The sequence below is a fragment of the Schistocerca serialis genome, chromosome 4 (assembly GCF_023864345.2).
Source record: "Schistocerca serialis cubense isolate TAMUIC-IGC-003099 chromosome 4, iqSchSeri2.2, whole genome shotgun sequence".
NCBI classification, from domain to species: Eukaryota; Metazoa; Arthropoda; class Insecta; order Orthoptera; family Acrididae; genus Schistocerca; species Schistocerca serialis.
Window position 1 is genome coordinate 450,787,639 of NC_064641.1, and position 19,851 is coordinate 450,807,489.

General features: G+C 44.4%; 1 protein-coding gene across 1 annotated transcript in view; it reads left to right on the forward strand.

The window, feature by feature from the left end:
- LOC126475090 (uncharacterized) overlaps window positions 1-19,851 on the forward strand; it is a 182,668-nt gene that overhangs the window by 94,679 nt on the left and 68,138 nt on the right. The window contains exon 4 of the mRNA XM_050102661.1: window positions 16,930-17,012. Coding sequence (XP_049958618.1) covers window positions 16,930-17,012 — 83 coding nt within the window. The remainder of the gene's footprint in view (window positions 1-16,929; window positions 17,013-19,851) is intronic.

The window sequence follows — 19,851 nt, forward strand, 5'->3', positions numbered from 1 at the left end:
ACTGCTGTGCAGTGTGGGATCCTCCCCAGGTTCAGATGACGGAAGACATCGTAGAAATTCAGAGAAGAGCAGCTCGTTCTGTACTATCGTGAAATAGGGGAGAGAGTGCCATGAATATGAATCGCGATTTGGGGTGACAATCATTGAGACAGTCATTTTTCGTTACGACGAGATCTTTTCACGAAATTTCAGTCATCAACTTTCTTCTCCAAATGCGAAAATATTTTATTGACACCAACCTAATAAGGGGCAAATGTTCGTCGTAATAAGTAACAGAAATCAGAGTTCGTAAGGGAAGTTTTAAGTGTTCGTTTTTGGATGTTGGAGAGCGGAACGGTTGATACGTAGTCTGAAAGTGGTTCGAAGAACCCTCTGCCAGGCACGTAAGTGTGAATTTCGGAGCAGTCAGGTAGATATTGAGCCACTGTCCTCAATGAATCTAACTTAGGCACAGAAAGATGTGAAACAAGCAACTATAAAACTGTATATCCAAGGAAATAAAATGTCTGACAGATAGCAGGAGAGTTTTCAAATGGCAGTTAAATATGTTTCTCCTGAACATCTGCTTCTACACAACTGAGGATTTATTGAATACAAATAATTAGCCACTCATACAGCAAAAAATGTAAATGGTCTCAATGTTGCCGTATAAAAGACAATTAATTCATTCCTCAAAGCTAATTTATTTCTCTGTTGTCATAATGGAATGCAGATGTTTGCTTCTTGCGCCTAGTTCGCCGAGCGATAACGGAGGAATAATGACACAAAAGCCTTCTAGAGCAGATCACGGCGAGAGGCCAATCTGCGACGTAGCCTCGTATTTCCTGCCATAGACGGGTCGAGGGCAGTGTACCATTCTCATCCTTTCCTTTGGCAATCTGTAGCTGGCACGTCCCAGCCGATCAATCTCGCAGGGTGGAGCTGACAACTCAACCAATTCTGAGAACCACTCCAGGCTGAAGTCTGCGAAAGAAACGGAAATATTCTTCTACAATCAGCACGATTCTCACATACGCTGGATACACCAATTACATGTAGTGTCGAGAATTACTGAAAAGTTCCTGTTAAAGTTTAGCGTACGGAAAATGCGATGTTGCGGTGTTTTCGCAACCACATCTCTGTGGTGAAACGAAATGGCACTAGAAGGTATACTTCTCACGTGTTTGCGTGAGGCTATCCGTCTTCTGCACAAGGCAGTTATTCAGGCCAAAATCAGCTCGGTTCGAAGCATGTCGAACATATGTTAACCTCTAGAACGTAGTTAGTCACTGGTCTGCTTGGTACGATGAAACAGAAGTGTTGGGATGGGAAGTTTTATCAAAATTTGGTTGATAAAATCTACGAAAAGAGCTGACCGTGTAAATCAATTTAGGAGCCCTACAATTTATTTTTGTGTGAATACACTGACAGATAAGAACAGTAAAGTACCCAGAAGATTGCAGTTGCAGTATTCTGTGAGAGGGAGAACGGCTGGCAGAATCCATTAGTGTTGTTCATGTTTAGTGTTGTTACTAGACCTGATAAGGTATACAAGCTGCGTGAACATAATCAAATGTTATCGCTGTGAAGGACATAGAGATGCATTGTATTGGTGGGAGACAGTGTTATCACACTTGACAGAGTGTGAAATGAGTCTCTTTGTGGGTATCCATTTCGCCAGCTGGTCGAATAGTGCAATATCCAGATTTCTGGGGCACTCGGATGTGACAGTGGCCCGATGTTGGGCTGCATGGGCAGGTATAATCTTCGTTGAGGTTCTGGTCGACCACATCTGACCACCACACGGGAGGATTCACGCATCGTGCAGCAAGCACACTATACGCCTTTCACATTTGCGCACTAGCCGTAACCAGATTATAGAATTACTGTCACATATGTAGGTTGCATTTGGAGTGATGCCGCGTCTGGGAAGCATGGACTGCTGGTGAATGGTGTCGCATTTTATTCAGCGATGCATCGCGATTCTGCACTACCCCGGGTGACCATCGTCGACCTGAAGGAAGGTCGCGTTCTTCCGCTGTTTTGTAGAAGCATGGCCTTTTATTCACGGCGTCAAGGTGTGGGAAGCCGTCGAGATAACATCAGGTCATCGATACTAGGATTACGCAACAACAACATGTCAAGGTATCCTGTGGTCTTGCGACAGTGCCGTGGTTCCTTTTTCAACAGGACAATGCTCGTCCAAGCATGGCATTCATCTCTATAAACTGTCTGCGTGTTGTTTACTCCCATAGATACCAAGATTCCCATATACGGCCTCGATAGAACACATGTGGGACCAGCTCAGATATCAGCTCCATCGCAGAGCCTGTATTCAGAATAAGGACGACATGTTACATGAGTTGTGGGCCAGCTTGCCTCTGAAGAGGGCACACATTTCCCAACCGAATAAGTACCTGCGACAGAGCGGGTACAACGTCATACTGTTAAATGGGCTCACACTGACAAGTTGACTCGATTTTGTAATCACTGAAATAACACCAAATGTACACCCAACCCGTAAAATTTGATGTCGTTTCTTTCTCCCCTTTTGGGAGTTTCACTTTCTTTGCCACACAGTGCAGTTCATCACAAAGTCAAAATAAATTTTGTACCTATTTCCCTCACTTTTCTCTAGTAGTAAGTATCATGTTTTTGAATGGCAGTAGTTTGCTGCAGTGGCTGTCGCCTCTTGAAATAGAACACTCTTTTATTTTGTCTTTTTCACTACCACTCAATTTCGACGATGTAGCCATTTTCAAGTGTCTGAAATACATTCCAGATGTAATATCGTTAAAATACAAATATAAAATAACTGTTAGATGTTTAATGAGTAGAATAAAAATTGCAATAAAAGAAAACCTGTATGGCGTAAATACGTCAGACGGACATATTTGTGTTCCATTCAAAACGTACGTTGATCATACACTGTCATAACGCAGTTTCGAGGTCTGGTAAGGAATAAATCGAAGTACAATTAAATTATGTTTGGCACAGAGTAGGGGACAGCATCATAGGATAGAATATTTTACTACATTGATTGGCTTTAAAATAAGCAAAGTGAGATAAAGTGTTTTTAAATAGTTGTGAAGTAACATGCCACTTCGAAGTATGACAGCACACAATGCTTGGTACAGAGACGCCTTGTGGCCACCTGGTCAGGCAAAATTGAGCAGCAAGATACGTGATTAAGTGATTTTTGTTAGTACTTTGCTGAATGGTAGGAAGAGAAAGAAGTATTAGCATTTATTTTTCCTATGAGCACAGTTCATAGGGAGGTGATATCCAATTTTCTCTTAGAATCGATGTAACTACTGTTACAGTAGTTTCGTAGGTGAACAAAGATCACGTAAATGTGTGCAACAAATAGTGCATGTCTTACCGCTTAATCTATGACCAACCTAAGTTTTGAATGAAACCCGTGTTTTTCCTTTTGACGGGTTGTACCACGTAAGTTCTTTTTTATTTTATTTTGATTTTCATGCTCTTGACTAAGCAACTAATTGTTGTATCTGAAGGTTGTTACAGAATCAATGTAAAATCTGTGTTACGTTCTTTATGAATGGGAATTATTCTTTATATACTGTAGTGCGAGGTTATACTACGTTAGAAGACGAAATTCTTTAACAAAGTGGAGGACTAATGACACACGCACCATGGAACAAAATATCTTCGGCCTCATTGATGTATCGCTCAAATGGCTCTAAGCACTATGGGACTTAACATCTGAGGTCATCAGTTCCCTAGACTTAGAACTACTTAAACCTGACGAACCTAAGGACATCACACACATCCACGCCCGAGGCAGGATTCGAACCTACGACCGTAGCAGCAGCGCGGTTCCGGACTGAAGCGCCTAGAACCGCTCGGTCACAGCGGCCAGCACATTGATGTATAATTGCTGGACGGACTGACAACTATTTTTTATCACTTTGTATTAACACTTGTGCTGACAGGTATCTTCTTTTCCCAATAACGTTATTTTATTTCATTTATATCTTAGAATAAAAACAGACGATGTAAATGCATTCTATACACCGCGTGTCCTTCCTAAGAGTCGTCAGGTGTATTTTCTCTAATGTTGCAGCAGATGTCTGCAATTTCGTTTGTGCAGTATGTAGCTGGAGTCAGCCGAAACAGTTATTGTCCATCACGACTCTAACGAGGCCTAGTTTCGTCGGAAGGCGTCCGTGTGTTTCTCTTAAAAAAAAAAAAAGAAAGAAAGAAATGAGATTCTTAAATCGGAATTTTACGTGCATAGTCGATAGCATGGTCCCATATTAGTCTAGTGCGGTATTTTGTATCGATTTGTATTAACAGAGACAGCAAAACACGACAACTAAACAGCACTCTGGCAGCGACTGAGTAGCGCTGCTGTATGGGTGCAGAAATTAGCATGGGCCAGAACAGGTGCTGTTGGTTTTTCATGTTCTACAATCCATGTTAATACCAGTCGATATAACCAATATTGCACTAAACTAATTCTGGAGCACTTTACCGAATGTGCACGTGAAATTCCGATTTAAAAATAATTTTGTTTGTAACGAGAAACAAATCCCCACTTTCCGTCGAACTGAGCGTCGCACGAAAAAGGTAATGAACAATATTGTTTGGGCTGACTCGAGTTACACATTGCGAAAACTAAACTATACAGATCTGTCGAAACACCAGAGAAAATGCAAATGGTTCAAATGGCTCTGAGCAGTATGGGACTTAACTTCTGAGGTCATCGGTCCCCTAGAACTTAGAACTACTTAAACCTAACTAACCTAAGGACATCACACACATCCATAGCCGAGGCAGGATTCGAACCTGTGACCGTAGCGGTCGCACGGTTCCAGACTGTAGCGCCTAGAACCGCTCGGCCACTCCGGCCGGCGAGCAAATGCACCTGATGTCTCTTAGGAGAGACATCATATTCGTGTGTGTGTGTGTGTGTGTGTGTGTGTGTGTGTGTGTGTGTGTGTGTGTGTGTGTGTTCATACACTAAACTGGATGTATGTATTTGTGTCTCTCTTTAAGTTCACCATCTCCTCCTAAACCACTGGATCGATTTCAGAAAATGTGGGTGACTTACTAGTCGCTGCTGGGAATGAGCACTATCGGAGCTGCTCCCATAGACTGGAAAGGGTTTTCAACCACTGCAATCTAGGTTGCCTTGCTCAACAGGCGTCTGGACAGAAACATGCGGGTACTACCGGCATGCATTGCAGGGGCTATAGGTGCGGATGCTCATGCCTGAGCAGAGAGGAGGGAGGAGGAGATGGATAATGAGCAGTGGAAGGATGAGATGGAGAGAGAAAGGGGAGATGAGGAGATAAACAGAGATGGGCTTAGATGCAGATAGTGGGGAGGAAGAAATTGACAGATAGAGGTGGACAGAGAGAAAGAGAGGAGGGTAGAGACAGACAGAGAGCGGGCAGGAGAAGATGGATGGAGAGAAAGGGAGGAAAGAGGAGGTGGACTGAGAAAAGGGGAGTGTGAGTTGGCTTGTGAGTCTGGCATGGAGGTAGGCAGGTAGAGTGCAGAGGAGAAGATAGACGGGGAGAGGGGGAGGAGAAGATGGACAAAGACAGGGAGGAGGAGGGGGAGGAGGAGATGGACAGAGATAAAGAGATAGGGAAAGGAGGAGGTAGACAGAGACTGTGGGAGGAGTAGATGGATGGAGAGTGGGGGAAGAGGAGCTGGATATAAAGAGTGAGGATGAGTTTATCATAGAGTGGAAGTATAATATGGGCAGAGAGAGGGGAGACAGCCACAGAGAAGAGAGAGGGAGACGGCAGAGTGGGAGATGGACAGAGAGAGGGAGGAAGAGGAGGAGTAGGAGGAGGAGGAGGAGGAGATGGACAGACATGTGCTACACATATTAAATGAATCTTGGACGCATGTAACGTGGCGACAAGACACGCAAATAGTTGATGCAGTGCAGGCAAGATTTCACAGTTGGAACGCTTCAGACAGCTTTCAACTGTGGAACGCTATCGACTACAAAATCAGTTTGCATTCTCTCGATGCGGAACTGAAAACACGTAATTTCATTTACAATTACAAACTGGAATAGATTAACAATCCACATATTCCGCACAGAGGGACGAGGGGAGGTCAGAGGTGCATAGAGAGAGAGAGAGAGGAAAGGAGGAGATGTGTGAATTATATCTGCCGAACATGGACGCCATTGAAGCTCTGAGCAAAGGCTAGTTGATCAGCAATTGTGGTCGATTAAGAGGTTTTTTAGAAGTTGGTAGCTAATGCTTGTGCAGTGAAGCTCATCGCGGAGGTATTTGGTTTGAATGCTGCTGATGTAATAAATTTTCATCCAATATTTGACCGCTAAAAGGAGGAGAGATGGTGGCGTACCAACGTCCTTATGGCGCTAGAATGTCACACATGGCATGTGGCGCTATTAGTGGCCCGTCATATGTAGATGTGAAGCTCTTCTGAAGCGTTTATGATTTTCGACGTTCCACACCCTCCATTTACCTAAAACAGTAAAAGGAAACCATTGTGGTGTACAAGGACGTTTCATAGTCTTTCACGTGACGCTGCTGAATAGGTGACAGTTGTAGACTGGAGAAAGCTAATAGTAGACTAAACACACAACCACTCGTCCAGGGCGGCAAGGCAAGATTCCTCCCATCTTCTACGATGTTCATTACGTTAATATGAATATGAAAATGCCCTTAAAGACAGGTTACATGTTTGAATGAACATCTATGCGTTTTTTGACGAATACTGGTTGTAAGTTGATTAGCAAAATGTTTCCTGCAGTGGATGACGCTACCTACGGATTATGGCTTGGAGGAACTCTGACAGCAATGCCACCATGTTCAACAATGCTATTCGTGTAGCCACAGGACGTCGTGTTACGACTCAAGCTGTTTGCAATAGGCTGCATGATGCGCAACTTAACCCGCTCTGGCTGAACGCCTTAGACCCACCGTCGAGCGAGTGAAACAAGGTGGTGGTTCTCTGCTGTTTTGGGGTAGCATTACGTGGGGTCGACATACGCCGCTGGTGGTCATGGAAGGCGCCGTAACGGCTGTACGATGCGTGAATGCCATCCTCCGACCGATAGTGCAACCATATCTTCATGGACGACAATTCGCGCCACCATCGTGCACATCTTGTGAATGACCTCTTTCAGGATAACGACACCGCTAGACTAGAGCGTCCAGCATGTTCTCCAGACATGAACCCTATCGAACATGCATGGGATAGATTGAAAAGGGCTGTTTATGGACTACGTGACCCACCAACCACTCTGAGGGATCTACGCCGAATCGCCGTAGAGGAGTGGGACAATCTAGACCAACAGTGCCTTGCTGAACTTTTGGATAGTATGCCACGACGAATACAGGCATACATCACTGCCAGAGGACGTGTTACTAGGTATTAGAGGTACAGGAATCTCACTGTATGGTGGTACAACACGCAATATGTGGTTTTCATGAGCAATAAAAAGGGCGGAAATTATGTTATGTTGATCTCTATTCTAGTTTTCTGTACAGGTTCCGGAACTCTCGAACCGAGGTGATGCAAGACTTTTTTTGATGTTTGTAGTTGCTCGAGGGCCTGACCATATTGTGAACTATGGTGAGGCCATTTGATAACAGCTATTAATTTTATGCTTTATATCTGCATTCTGATTTTTTCCTCGATATTTGTGTCATAGATTCATTGTAGCGTGTGAGCCAAAGATATTAATTTGTATTTTTCACTTAAGGCACGTCCTTGTGAATTGCGGTGAATGTGCATCAAATGAATTGTCTACTCGCCACATTACTTAAGGGTGTGGGTGACTTCTAGTGTGATCAAGGAGATTTCCTTAGTGCCTTGATCTTTTATGTCACGTTTGTTAGTTATTTTAAGGTGCCTTATATTTTATTATCTATTACACTGCCGGAAAAAGGAATTAGAGCACCCTTTTAGAGGTATCAAATTCACTCAAGATTAATTTTTGCAACAGTGCATATAGAGTACATGAAGCGATTACATGTACAGATAAAAAACACAAGCAGTTTTGAAGTACCAGGTATTGACCCATGCTGAAACACCAAGCACATGGTGAAACCTTCGCAGGCGGCCACGCAGGCAAGGACTCTGGGTTGGGTTGATTTGGCGAGGAGACCAAACTGCTAGGTCATCAGTCTCATCGGATTAGGGAAGGATGGGGCAGGAAGTTGGCCGTGCCCTTTCGTAGGATCCATCCCAGCATTTGCCTGAAGCGATTTAAGGAAATCGCAGAAAAGATGGTGAATACTGTCCTGGGAGACGTTATGCCACACCAGCTTGACCCGTTCAACTAGTTTTGTTAAGAGTTGTTGGTTGACGAGTTGCTTGAAACACCTCAATCATATCCCACGTGTGCTCGATTGAGGAGAAGTACGGAGATCGTGTTGGTCAAGGAGTTGCTGCACGCCTTGTGGAGCACATTAAGTTTCATGGATAGTGTGTTGGCGATTGTTATCCTGTTGGAACAACATACCACCTTCCTGTTGGCGAAAGAACGGGACTAACAACATTCTGCACGTACCGAGCGCCGGTTAGCGTCCCCTCCAGAAACACCAAATGCGCACGATGGTTGTAGCTTATCGCACCCCAGACCATAAAGCCTAGTGTGGTGCCAGTGTGTCTTCGACGAATGCACGCTTCGAGACAGCGCTCACCAGGTCCACGCCGTACGCGCAAACGACCATATCTTGCGTGCAGGTAGGATGTACTTTCATAGCTGAAGACTACGGCGCGTCGTTCCACCTTCCAAGTGATCCTCTGACGGCTCCAGTCGAGCCATGCACGTCGATGCCGTGGCGTGAGTGGGAGACGGTCTAGAGGTGTGCGTGCCCGTAATCCCACTAGTAATAACCGGCTCGCAACAGTTCGTGGCGACACGTCTGGGCTCACGTCGCTCTTATCTGTGCGGTGGTAGCTGTATGACCTGCCACTGCTGCCCTTACAATACGACGATACTGACAAGCGTCTGTGCTGCCTGGACATCCAGACCTTCGTCTAAGGGTGTGAGAATGTGCAAGTGACCGATGATGCCAGCGTCGTTGCACAACTGACGCAGCACTTGTAACTGATGTGGCATTTCACCAAACGGACCATCTCTCCACACGCGAAGCCACAATTTCGCCCCTTTCAGACTCCCCCAGTTGGCTGTAGGAACACGAGTGCGTCTCCGTAGCTTGCTTCACACGTTTTCCCCACACTGAGCCTTCTGGTTATGAGCATTCCGTATTAAAGACACAGATGGCGCTCTGGTAGCTATGCCTCTGTACCATCTGTTGCCGGACAACGTTAAGATCATTCTCAGTACATCTACTATCACACAGGAGGAGTAAGCCATGATCGGATCAAAACGACGCCGTTTTTCCTCGAGTACTAATTTTTTTGCGGTAGTGTATTTAGTGCCTTGCATTTTAGTGAAAGCACTGTAAATTTGAAGTTGTCAGCCTGTGTTCATTTTGGCATTTTATTCAAATACTATTTAACCCTTAATGCTCGCCTAGTCGACTTTATATTGTGGCCTACTCAAGATTGTGCATTGCCCTATCTTTAAACTGAGTTGTGTTTTATTCTGTCCACATGTGTGTAATGCAGAACAGATTAGCCATTATTTAATGGATTATTTAAGAGGAACGTCAATGTACGCCTTAATGGGTCTGGTTTCATTCACCAAACTGTTATGCAACACGACTGTCAAAATTTACCTATTTTCGTAAGGTAACTAGGCAGATGATTACATCAAGCCCGTGTCATTACCATGTGCTACTTTTTTTAACCAGCCGCCTGTGTTATAATTATTTGCCGCACCTCTATTTACCTTGTTGCCTGCTGGATCTGGCCCACTCTGTCTGTATTTGATCGGCTACTGCCGTTGTCTGCTTCCCTGTCGCCCCAAGGCTAGACGTTCATCTCACTTGAAATTTTTCACTTATTAAGGTTCTAAGTAATTTTATGTAAATGCTTTACATTAAATGTTTAAGTAAATCTAAGAAAATCCGCCCAGAGGCGACCTGTAATGTAAGTTCAGCATACTGTTTGCTTGGCATTGTGCTGCAAATCTCACTATACGATTACTTGTGCACCTTTTGGGCTTTAGGCGAATTTCAGTCAACCTTAAAGACGCTTAACAAATCGTAAAGCTTATTTGCACGGTCACCGCTCGTTAATTCAGTTAACCTAAGGACGTTCTTTCTTGTTTCAGTAATATTGTACTAGAGTTCAGTGCATGTAAATTTTGTAGTCTCCTTAAAACTCTATGTCACTTCTCTATTAAAGCTGTCAGTTACGATCAAATGACAGACCATCGTCAGACATAAACGACGATACTAATTACAGATTATATATTAAAATATGGTTATTTGTATCTAGATTAATCCCATACATTAAATGCACCAAAACTACGGTATATAGGTAGATACCAGATTTATACACTACTCAAAACATCCACGGGTATGCTGCCGGTCTATAGTGTCCAACGGGCACAATATTTCGGCGATCATACATGTCGCCATCATCAGGTGAACTGACGGACTGAGCTCCTGTGAACGTGCCGGCACGGAGATCCGTACGCTATGGCTGCTCAGAGGGAACTGGGTTCGATCGCGGCGGCGGTCGATTTAAATACCCTCCGCCCGCGGCGCGCTCCCTCCGCCGTCCGCGCCCCGCGCCACGGTCGCGCGGTGGAACAGATTGCGACGGCGTCTGAGATGACGTCGGTGTGATGGCTCTGTCCGCCGTGGCCGTCACAACTATACGTTTGCTCGATTTACTCTTGATTAACCCGATCGCTGGTTCCCAAGCCTTGCTAAGATTATAGCCACAGTCACGGTTTATGAGGTCGTCATTGGTGCGAATTTCGATGGCCTCTCTAACAACGCTGTCCCAGTATCTCGACGTCTGTACCAGAATCCTCGTGCGGTCATACTCCATGGCGTGATTTTCCGACAAACAATGTTCAGCGACCGCCGACTTGCTCGGATACATCAGTCGAGTGTGCCTCTGGTGTTCACGGCATCGATCCTCGACGGTACGCATCGTCCGACCAATATACGACTTGCCACATTGACACGGAATCTGGTACACGCCGGCCTTCCTCAAACCCAGGTCATCTTTGGCGCTCCCCACCAGTGTACGAGTTTTATTTGGAGGACAAAACACAGTTCCGACCTGGTGTTTCTTCAGAATGCGGGCGATTTTCCCCGAGAGTGCGCCTGTGTATGGAATAAATGCAGTGCCTACCTCCTCCCTCGTGACTTCATCCATCTCAACAGGTTGTGCTGCAGTGGTTGGGCGGAGAGCACGTTGAATCTGCCACTCTGAGTACCCATTTTTTCGAAATACAGTTCTCAGATGTTCCAATTCCTGGGGTAGACACTCTGTGTCAGAGATAGTGCGCGCCCTATGTACTAGAGTTTTAAGTACCCCATTCCTCTGTGAAGGGTGGTGGCAGCTATCTGCGTGCAAATACAGATCAGTGTGCGTAGTCTTCCGATACACCCCATGACCTAGGGTGCCGTCAGCCCTTCTCTTGACCAAGACCTCAAGGAAAGGTAATTTACCCTCCGTTTCAGTCTCCATAGTGAATTTGATGTTGGGGTGTATGGAGTTTAGATGTGTAAGGAAGTCAAGGAGTTTATCCATACCATGTGGCCAGATGACGAACGTGTCGTCCACGTAACGGAAAAAGCAAGTAGGTTTCCATACGGATGACGACAGGGCTTCCTCCTCGAAGTTCTCCATGTACAAATTTGCTACCACAGGTGAGAGTGGGCTACCCATGGCGACTCCCTCTGTTTGTTCGTAGTATTCTCCATTAAAAAGAAAATACGTGGAAGTCAAGACATGCCTAAAAAGTTCACAAAGAGGGGGTACCATTACGCCCCATTGTCAGCAACATCAGGGCACCTACATATTTGTTGGCCAAATACCTGACGGGAATATTAAGTCCTTATGTGGGTAAATGCCCTCATCACATCCGTAATTCCGTGGATTTTGTTAAACGCCTTGATAGCTTCAGGTTGGATGAGTCAGATATCATGGTGAGTTTTGACGTCATTTCCTTGTTTACGAGGGTACCCCTGCGAGAGCCACTAGAATTGATTAGTCAGAAGTTTGACGAGAAGACCACTGAACTTTTGACCGCGATCGAACCCAGTTCCCTCTGAGCAGCCATAGCGTACGGATCTCCGTGCCGGCACGTTCACAGGAGCTCAGTCCGTCAGTTCACCTGATGATGGCGACATGTATGATCGCCGAAATATTGTACCCGTTGGACACTATAGACCGGCAGCATACCCGTGGATATTTTGATTATCAAATACGCCGGGAGAAACTCAAGAATCACATTATACACTACTGTTTATGAAAATTGCAACATGAGAATGAATAGTTTCAATCACTCCAAAATTAGAGGATGTTAAGATCATTGGGACAGTAATAAGTAATTGTCATTGAAAAGAGACGGCGTGCACGAAGGCACAATAGTGCGATCTTTTGTGCGACCGGACGGGCCAGTGTTACACCACGCTCATTCGGTGTGCAGCCGTCAAACGAAATGGAAACGCGTAAGCAGTTGTCGGTATGTCTCGTAGGCGTCAAAGGGCGCAAAATCAATATGTGAGTGAGGTCTAAGGGGCAGAAAGATTGGTCTCCGGTATCGGGTTTGTCGTAGCGTGACACAGCGGCTCGAACATGGCCCGCTGTTAAGACAATGCCTGTGTGTCGAGTCAGTGGGATAGAGGAGGGTCGAATGCATCGACGAGTGGGTACGGGACCACACAACGTATGACCACCATATTCTCTGCTCAGCCGTTTCAGAAAAGATTCTTTAGCAGTTTGGTTTGACGTATGAGCAGTGCATTGATGTATGTGATCGTATCTGTGTCGACGGTCCGCTGCTGCCTGCTGAGGGCTGGACTGGGGGCACACATCACTCTGCGCCGGTTTCCGTTCTCCAGGTACCACCACTGCCTAACTGTAATGGTCACATCAGCGCCGACACTGGCGTGTTGACTGGCAAAATGTAGTGTTTTCGAGTGAGTCCAACTTGAGCTTGTCCTACGGCAAAGGACGCGTACGTGTTAGACGCTATAGTGGTGTATGCAATCAGGGAGATTTCACTGTTGAGCGGCATAGTGCACGAACAGGCTATGACAGGCGTGTTCACCCGTTCACCGGTGTGGTACTGCGAGCTGGCTGGCGCTCATGCGTCCGCAGACAGCAACCAGCCGGCTCACGGCCAGGAATAATGTGGAAGGTGAGGGAGGGGGGGGGGTTTAGGGGGGGGGGGGAGGGAAGGTAGAATGGTAACACGGCAGCCCGAAACGAGAAACTGTTGTCAACGAATCTATTCTATCGTCGCTTATGCTAACTCCATGGAGATGCATCGCTTCGCGATGGCTAATTAATGCCTTTCGTGGTAAATTTATTTCCTAAGATTTTTGCGATGAGGAAATATGACACTGAAATGCAACTTAAATTTCTTTTCGATTGATAAGCCGGAGAGCACGGTGTAGGTAAGTACGAAAGCTGATAATTCTTAAGAACTGCGCAGCCTTATGACGCACATCGTTTTCGAACGCAGTTTAAATTGATATCAAAACGTACGATGGGCATTCTTTAAGTAATGCAACACATTTTTTCCTCGGGCAATTTCGACTGAAAAAAGGCGGAATATGTTGTGAGACATCACGGAGTATCCTCGCTTCAGCCCCTATTAGTAGCCTACAAAATGCGGTCTGTAAGGGAGGTGCATTCCAAGCAGAGACCTGTCAATGAGTTTCTTTTGACGGAAAACCAGAGCATCGCACATATTCATGGGGCTTGCAGAATGTCTCCGGATATGTGTTAGTGAACAAAAGCACTGTGGGTCGTAGGGCGACGCGTTTGTCATCATCGCAACAAAGTCACACAAACCTGTCCGGCATCCCGCGTGCCGATCGGCTGCTCACAGCTGTGACTCCTACAATGTTGGAACGTGCAGACAGTCTCATTCGAAGTCATCGACAATGAACTACCTCGCTGCACAACTGGACGTCTCTGTTGGTAGTGGTGACAGACTCGTCCACCAGCTGAAGTGCTCAAACGTGCGTGCCCGCTGACTTCCTCGCTGCCTAACAGATCATAAAGAGCAACGAAAAAACATCTGTGCGGAATTGCTTGCGGATTACGAGGATGATAGTACTATTTTTGTCGAACATCGTCACAGGCGATGAAACGTGGGTTCATCACTACTAAGGAGAAACGAAACGGAAATCTAGTAGGCGCGCCGCACCGTCTCTCCGAAGAAAAAGTTCAGAGCCGCACCCTCGGACGGTGAAGACATGACGGCAGTCTTTTGGGAGTGTGAAGGACTTATTCTCTTTGATGTCCTCCCTCATGGTGTAATGGTCATCTCTGAAGTTTATTGTGTTATTTTCAGGAAATTGGTGTCCGTCGCCACAAAAATGCAAAAGAACTTCTCCTTGTCCATGACAACGCTATGCCTCAAACAAGTCTGAGAGGAGCTCACAACTTCATTGGACTGTTCTTCGCTATCCACCCTACAGCCCGGGTCTCGCACCTTCCGACTTCCGTGTATTTGTCCCAATGGAGGATGCACTTCGCGGGAAGCAGTACGTGGGTGATGGGAAGGTTACAGATGCAGCAAGACGTTGACTCCGATGTGGACGAGTACAGTAGTACCATGCGTGCTGGCAGGTCTTCGCAGTGAGGTCGCATAAGACCGTCTCACTGAATGGAGATTGTGTTGAAAAGTAGAGTTTCAAAAAAATGTTCAAATGTGTGAGAAATCTTATGGGACTTAACTGCTAAGGTCATCAGTCCCTAAGCTTACACACTACTTAACGTAAATTATCCTAAGGACAAACACACACACCCATGCCCAAGGGAGGACTCGAACCTCCGCCTGGAAAGCGGCACAGTCCATGACTGCAGCGCCCAAGACCGCTTGGCTAATCCCGCGCGGCAAGCAGAGTTTTCTAGCCAGAAGAGAGGAGAGTAGTATGGTGTACTGGAACCCCAACCTGCTTTCAGAAAAAAAGGTGTTGCATTACTTATTGAATGGCCCTCGTATTTTGTGACTATTTTATTCACAAATTAACATAAAAAGTGGATATAAATGAATTCTATTACTATTTGTTTCCACTAAAGTGTCAATGTCTGGTGCTACTTGAAGATAAGCTTTAAAGTTGCAGTCTGTGAGTGAGTATCTGTGGTTGAGTTTTGTCCTCTGTAGGTCTAAGAACTGTAACTGTAGCTGGGCATCCTTTATTGACGTCTTGTAGGTTGATATTGGTGTGTCTGACCCTCTCTTTGAAGTTCATAACTCAGCCATAATGCCGCTTTTCATTGATTTAAAAAGAGCTAGTCTTCACTTTAAGCAATGCGCTATTAAGTATAAAGCTTACATCTGAGATAACGGTGAACTTAAGCGAAGGTCATTCGTCTGAAGACATCGCACAGTTTGCTCTTACCTTGCGCCACTTAGTGACGTCTGACCATCCCTTTATTATCACGAGCGCTGGCTGTCCGAACGGCGAGCGAGCGTGGGCGCTCGTGATCAGTCCTATAATACAACGCGGAATCGGGCCTCCTACGGATGAGGGGAATACGAACAGCAAGAGCTGTATCACCTTAAGTCCGGGGCACTGCCGTTTCTGCAAGCGGCCTTACAGGTGGATGCCATATATCAACATAACAATGCCCGCCAGATGTTGCGAGGAATGAGCAAGACTTCTTAGGAGAATGACGGGTGCTTTGCTGGCCCACACGATCTTCTGATATGTCACCTATCGAACGTATATGGAATATGGGCGGTCGGCAACTATTCGTAGTTCAATATGGTTCTGCAACGCCTGTCGACGCTTTGTAGACACTCCTACAAAAAAAATTGGCGCTATGTTCCCTAGCATCAAATCCAGGTCCTCTTTTATTCTATGCCGCAACGTGTAGAGGACTGCACATGTGGTGGCGTACTGTAGTCTCACTGTCAAATTCTAATCATTTGTGTATACTCATGTCCCTAACTTAACGAATAAATTTAATTGGAAACATATGTCTCGATCTCGGTGTTCCAGTTCTCGAAAACAGTTGTGCACCTTAGGCTTTAAACTCAGGGTGAAGTACAAGGCTTAAGCTGTTGTTTAGTGATAAATCTGGCAGTTTTAATAAAGAAGTAACACACAGAATTGAGCCGAAACATGATTTCCAAAAATTACTTAAAAGCTGTAAATTATAGTTTCCTTCAAATAATCTCTAACGACTTCTGTAGATCTGATATAATTAAATTATCCTTGAGACATTTGATTCCAATCTTAATTTCTAATATCGATAGAATCTGAAATTAAAATTTGTCCCAGAGCTGGGATGTGAACCCAGGTCTCCTTGCTTCAAAGCCAGGGGTGCTTTCCATTACACCACTGCCCACTGCAGTGGTATAGGTAACAGACCTGCACGGACTACTCTAGTCCAACGGCTTCCCTAGCACAAACTTCAATTCATGTATTACTTTTATTTTCCCCTTCTTAGATCGTGACTATTGCCTAGCCTTTCTGGTATTGGAATAGCACCCCAGTGTTGGATGTATTGGGGAAATCCTGCCTGTATCTCAGGTGTAGGTGATTTATAGATCTGATAAAACTAAATTTTCCTTGAGACATTTGAGTCTCATCTTTATCTCCGATAATGATAGAAGCTGAAGAAATTAATTACAATTTGTGCCACTGCCGTGATTTAAACCTGGGTGTCGTTTCTCACCAAGGCGGTTGTGCTAGCTACTACACTATCACCGCGCTGTAGGTAACACGGCTGAATGGACTGCCCTAGTCCAGTGCCCTCCAAACTGATTTCATATTGTCAGCTGTTGAACATGCTATTCGGTTGCCTCCATTCTTTGTTCGCTTGTTATGTAAGAGGGACGACGTGGTATTTCTTTTCTTATTCCAGATTAACAATCAAAGCAAGCTGCCCGATGCACTTCAGAAAATTTCCATTGGACGCGCAGAAGTGCCCTTTGCTCATAGGAAGCTGTAAGTACTTGCTCCACATCATAATCAATTGACAATTAAACTGGTAAAGGCATAGGATGTACATTTGTCTTGGATAAGTGTGTTTTGCATGAGATTAACATTAATTGCCTGTTGCTTATAACGAGAGAAATTGGATATATGTGATCAAAAGACGTTCTGTTTTCGTTAAAAACCGCTGAGAATTATAGTTGTTGGGTTTTTTGGTTTTGTTACTTGTTTCAGTCTATTATCAGAAACAATAAATTGGTTACAGAATTTACAGTAGGCCTAGTCGGCAAAAACAAGTTCAGAAAATTCTTACATATACACACAGTTAACAAGCTGTGAAGTATCCTTCGGTTAAAAATTCAGTCTAGTATTCATGTATAGCCTCGTTATGTGTATGCTGATGTTGCGAGCGCCCACAACAATAAGGTGACAACTAGGAACTGCTTGTTCTTGTTTCTGAAATGAGACTGAAGGGTGAAGGGTAACTGCAAGAGACAAACAAAAAGCACATGTTACTTATAAATTGTGGCTACTATACAGAAGAAGTGTAACAGGCACTGTATTTATGAAGCGCAACAACTACGAAGGCTATATGTTATAGTATACGTTGTTTTAATATCTTACCCCACGAAAGAAATAACTAACGTGCCATTATGGATATTAAGGAAATGTAAATGGCCGATGATTTCGCCATATGAACCCAAAACGAGAATATTTAATGTATGTTTATCGGTGCTTTCACAGAAGTAACACACGGTAGTCCACAATGCCTGCCGAAGCCACGCGGCAGATAAAAACTGATTTCGCTGCCAATGCTCTGTCATTGAGTTATCACCCATTTCTCTGACAGCAAGGAGTAAAGGGCGATCAACTTTTACCTGTAGTTAGAAAATTCCTGAGTTCATGAACAACTTGTCGCGAGTTGCCTGTTTCAGTACTGATCAATGTTGTAATAACTGTTTGTATATTTTCGAAATTGTAAGCGTACTTACGCTGCAATACAGTATTGCTATCGGTCGAAAGCCTTGGTAAACCACAAATTTTTTATGTCAGCTAAACTAAAATTCGAGGAGGCGACGAATGGAGAAATTGCAGTACAGACTGCATTCTCATTAAGATAAAAATGCTTTATTCGCCTTTAATGGTTTAATATCTCTGTTGAATAACATGTTTCGTTTAACTACGTTAGCCATCATCATAGACTATAGCAGAAATTATTATAAGAATTATTTCGTGCGACAGGTTCGTAACATATGTAGTGATTATTAGCAGCATTCTTACACGTTGTCTGAAACTCTGAATTAACTCGTACTTTACAGGATGAATCGTCTAAAACATGTATCGCGAATACTGCCGGAATGGAAAGTGCTATTGATGTGCCGTTTTGATAGAATGGATTGGTAATCATGGGCTCGTATTATTAGCCAATCAACAGGTTGTAATAATACGTAGAAAGTGCATTTTTTGTGCAGACATACACTTTGTAAGGTGTCTGGCAAATCCAACACCTTCCATGAAAACCCTGACATGATAAGCAAATCCGGCAGTATGTCACATAGCTCCGAATAAATCCTGACATTAGATTAACCAAAGTAATACGATGAACGAGTGAGCAAATGGAATACTACAGACTAACACAAGAATGCCTAAATGCATGTCATACCTTCCCAGCGTGAAACAGACGCAGTTTCGAGGGAAGAAACGAGAACAGAAGCCAAGAGCAGAACCGAATTAAGCTAGAAGGCCCTACGATAAGGGACGGGCACCCACGTCGCCAGCCAACCACCAGGACCACCCCCAGCCCATGTTAAAAGATAGAGCCCTCCAGAAGAACAGTATAGATCTTACGATAACACTAAAAGGGTCACACCAGCTGCAAGTTTTAGCGTGAGACTTTTTCGCGTCTCTGTTACGTTGCAAACGTTAAAAACATTGCCCCACCACGAAAAGTAACCACCAGGACCACCTCCCAGCCCATGTTAAAAGATAGAGCCCTCCAGAAGAACAGTATAGACCTTACGATAACACTAAAAGGGCCACACCAGCTGCAAGTTTTAGCGTGAGACTTTTTCGCGTCTCTGTTACGTTGCAAACGTTAAAAACATTGCCCCACCACGAAAAGTATAACGTTTCTCATTGGATAGACAGAATTTTTGTAGGCGGAGCTTAAGGTTAACATAGATGAAAACACAGCCAGATAGTTTTTTTCTAAACCAACTTCGGTAAATTGTAGTAAGGAGAAGTTAGGAGAGAGTTGCTTCCGAGACAGCGAGATGCGTGGAGCTGTGCCGCCCGCTGCCCCCTGACGAACACCAGCAAGGTAATGAACGCACGCGATGCCGCATTTTTGAGCGCATAAGGCTTCACTCAGAACTGCAGAAGTCTCATCTGTTACATCCCCTTTTTACGTAATACTAGTGTCGATCGTCAATTAAATCTCATGGTATTCACATTTGCTACGTGAAGTTAAAATCTGAAACGCGATGATTTTTCTGTTATATAATTATTGAGAAGCCACATCAACCACTGTAATTAACGACAAGTTAGATAAGTAATTAAAGATAATTGAGGATCACTGTAGACCATTTTGATAGTTTTCTCTTTTGTGAAACTTAATTTAAACCTAGATTATAGATGTTATATGGCATAGGTCATCCTTCGATCCATTGTAGAACTTGGAAACCCACTCAGGGGATATTCGTTCACATTTTTGTTGAACGCAGTTGGTTTTTGTCATCCTGTATTAAAATATTTCCTTTTATCAATAGTGCAATTTATAAACAATGTTTTGTGAGTAGAATAAATTTCCAATGGTAAACTTAACTACTTTTTCGACGTTATTTTACCAGCT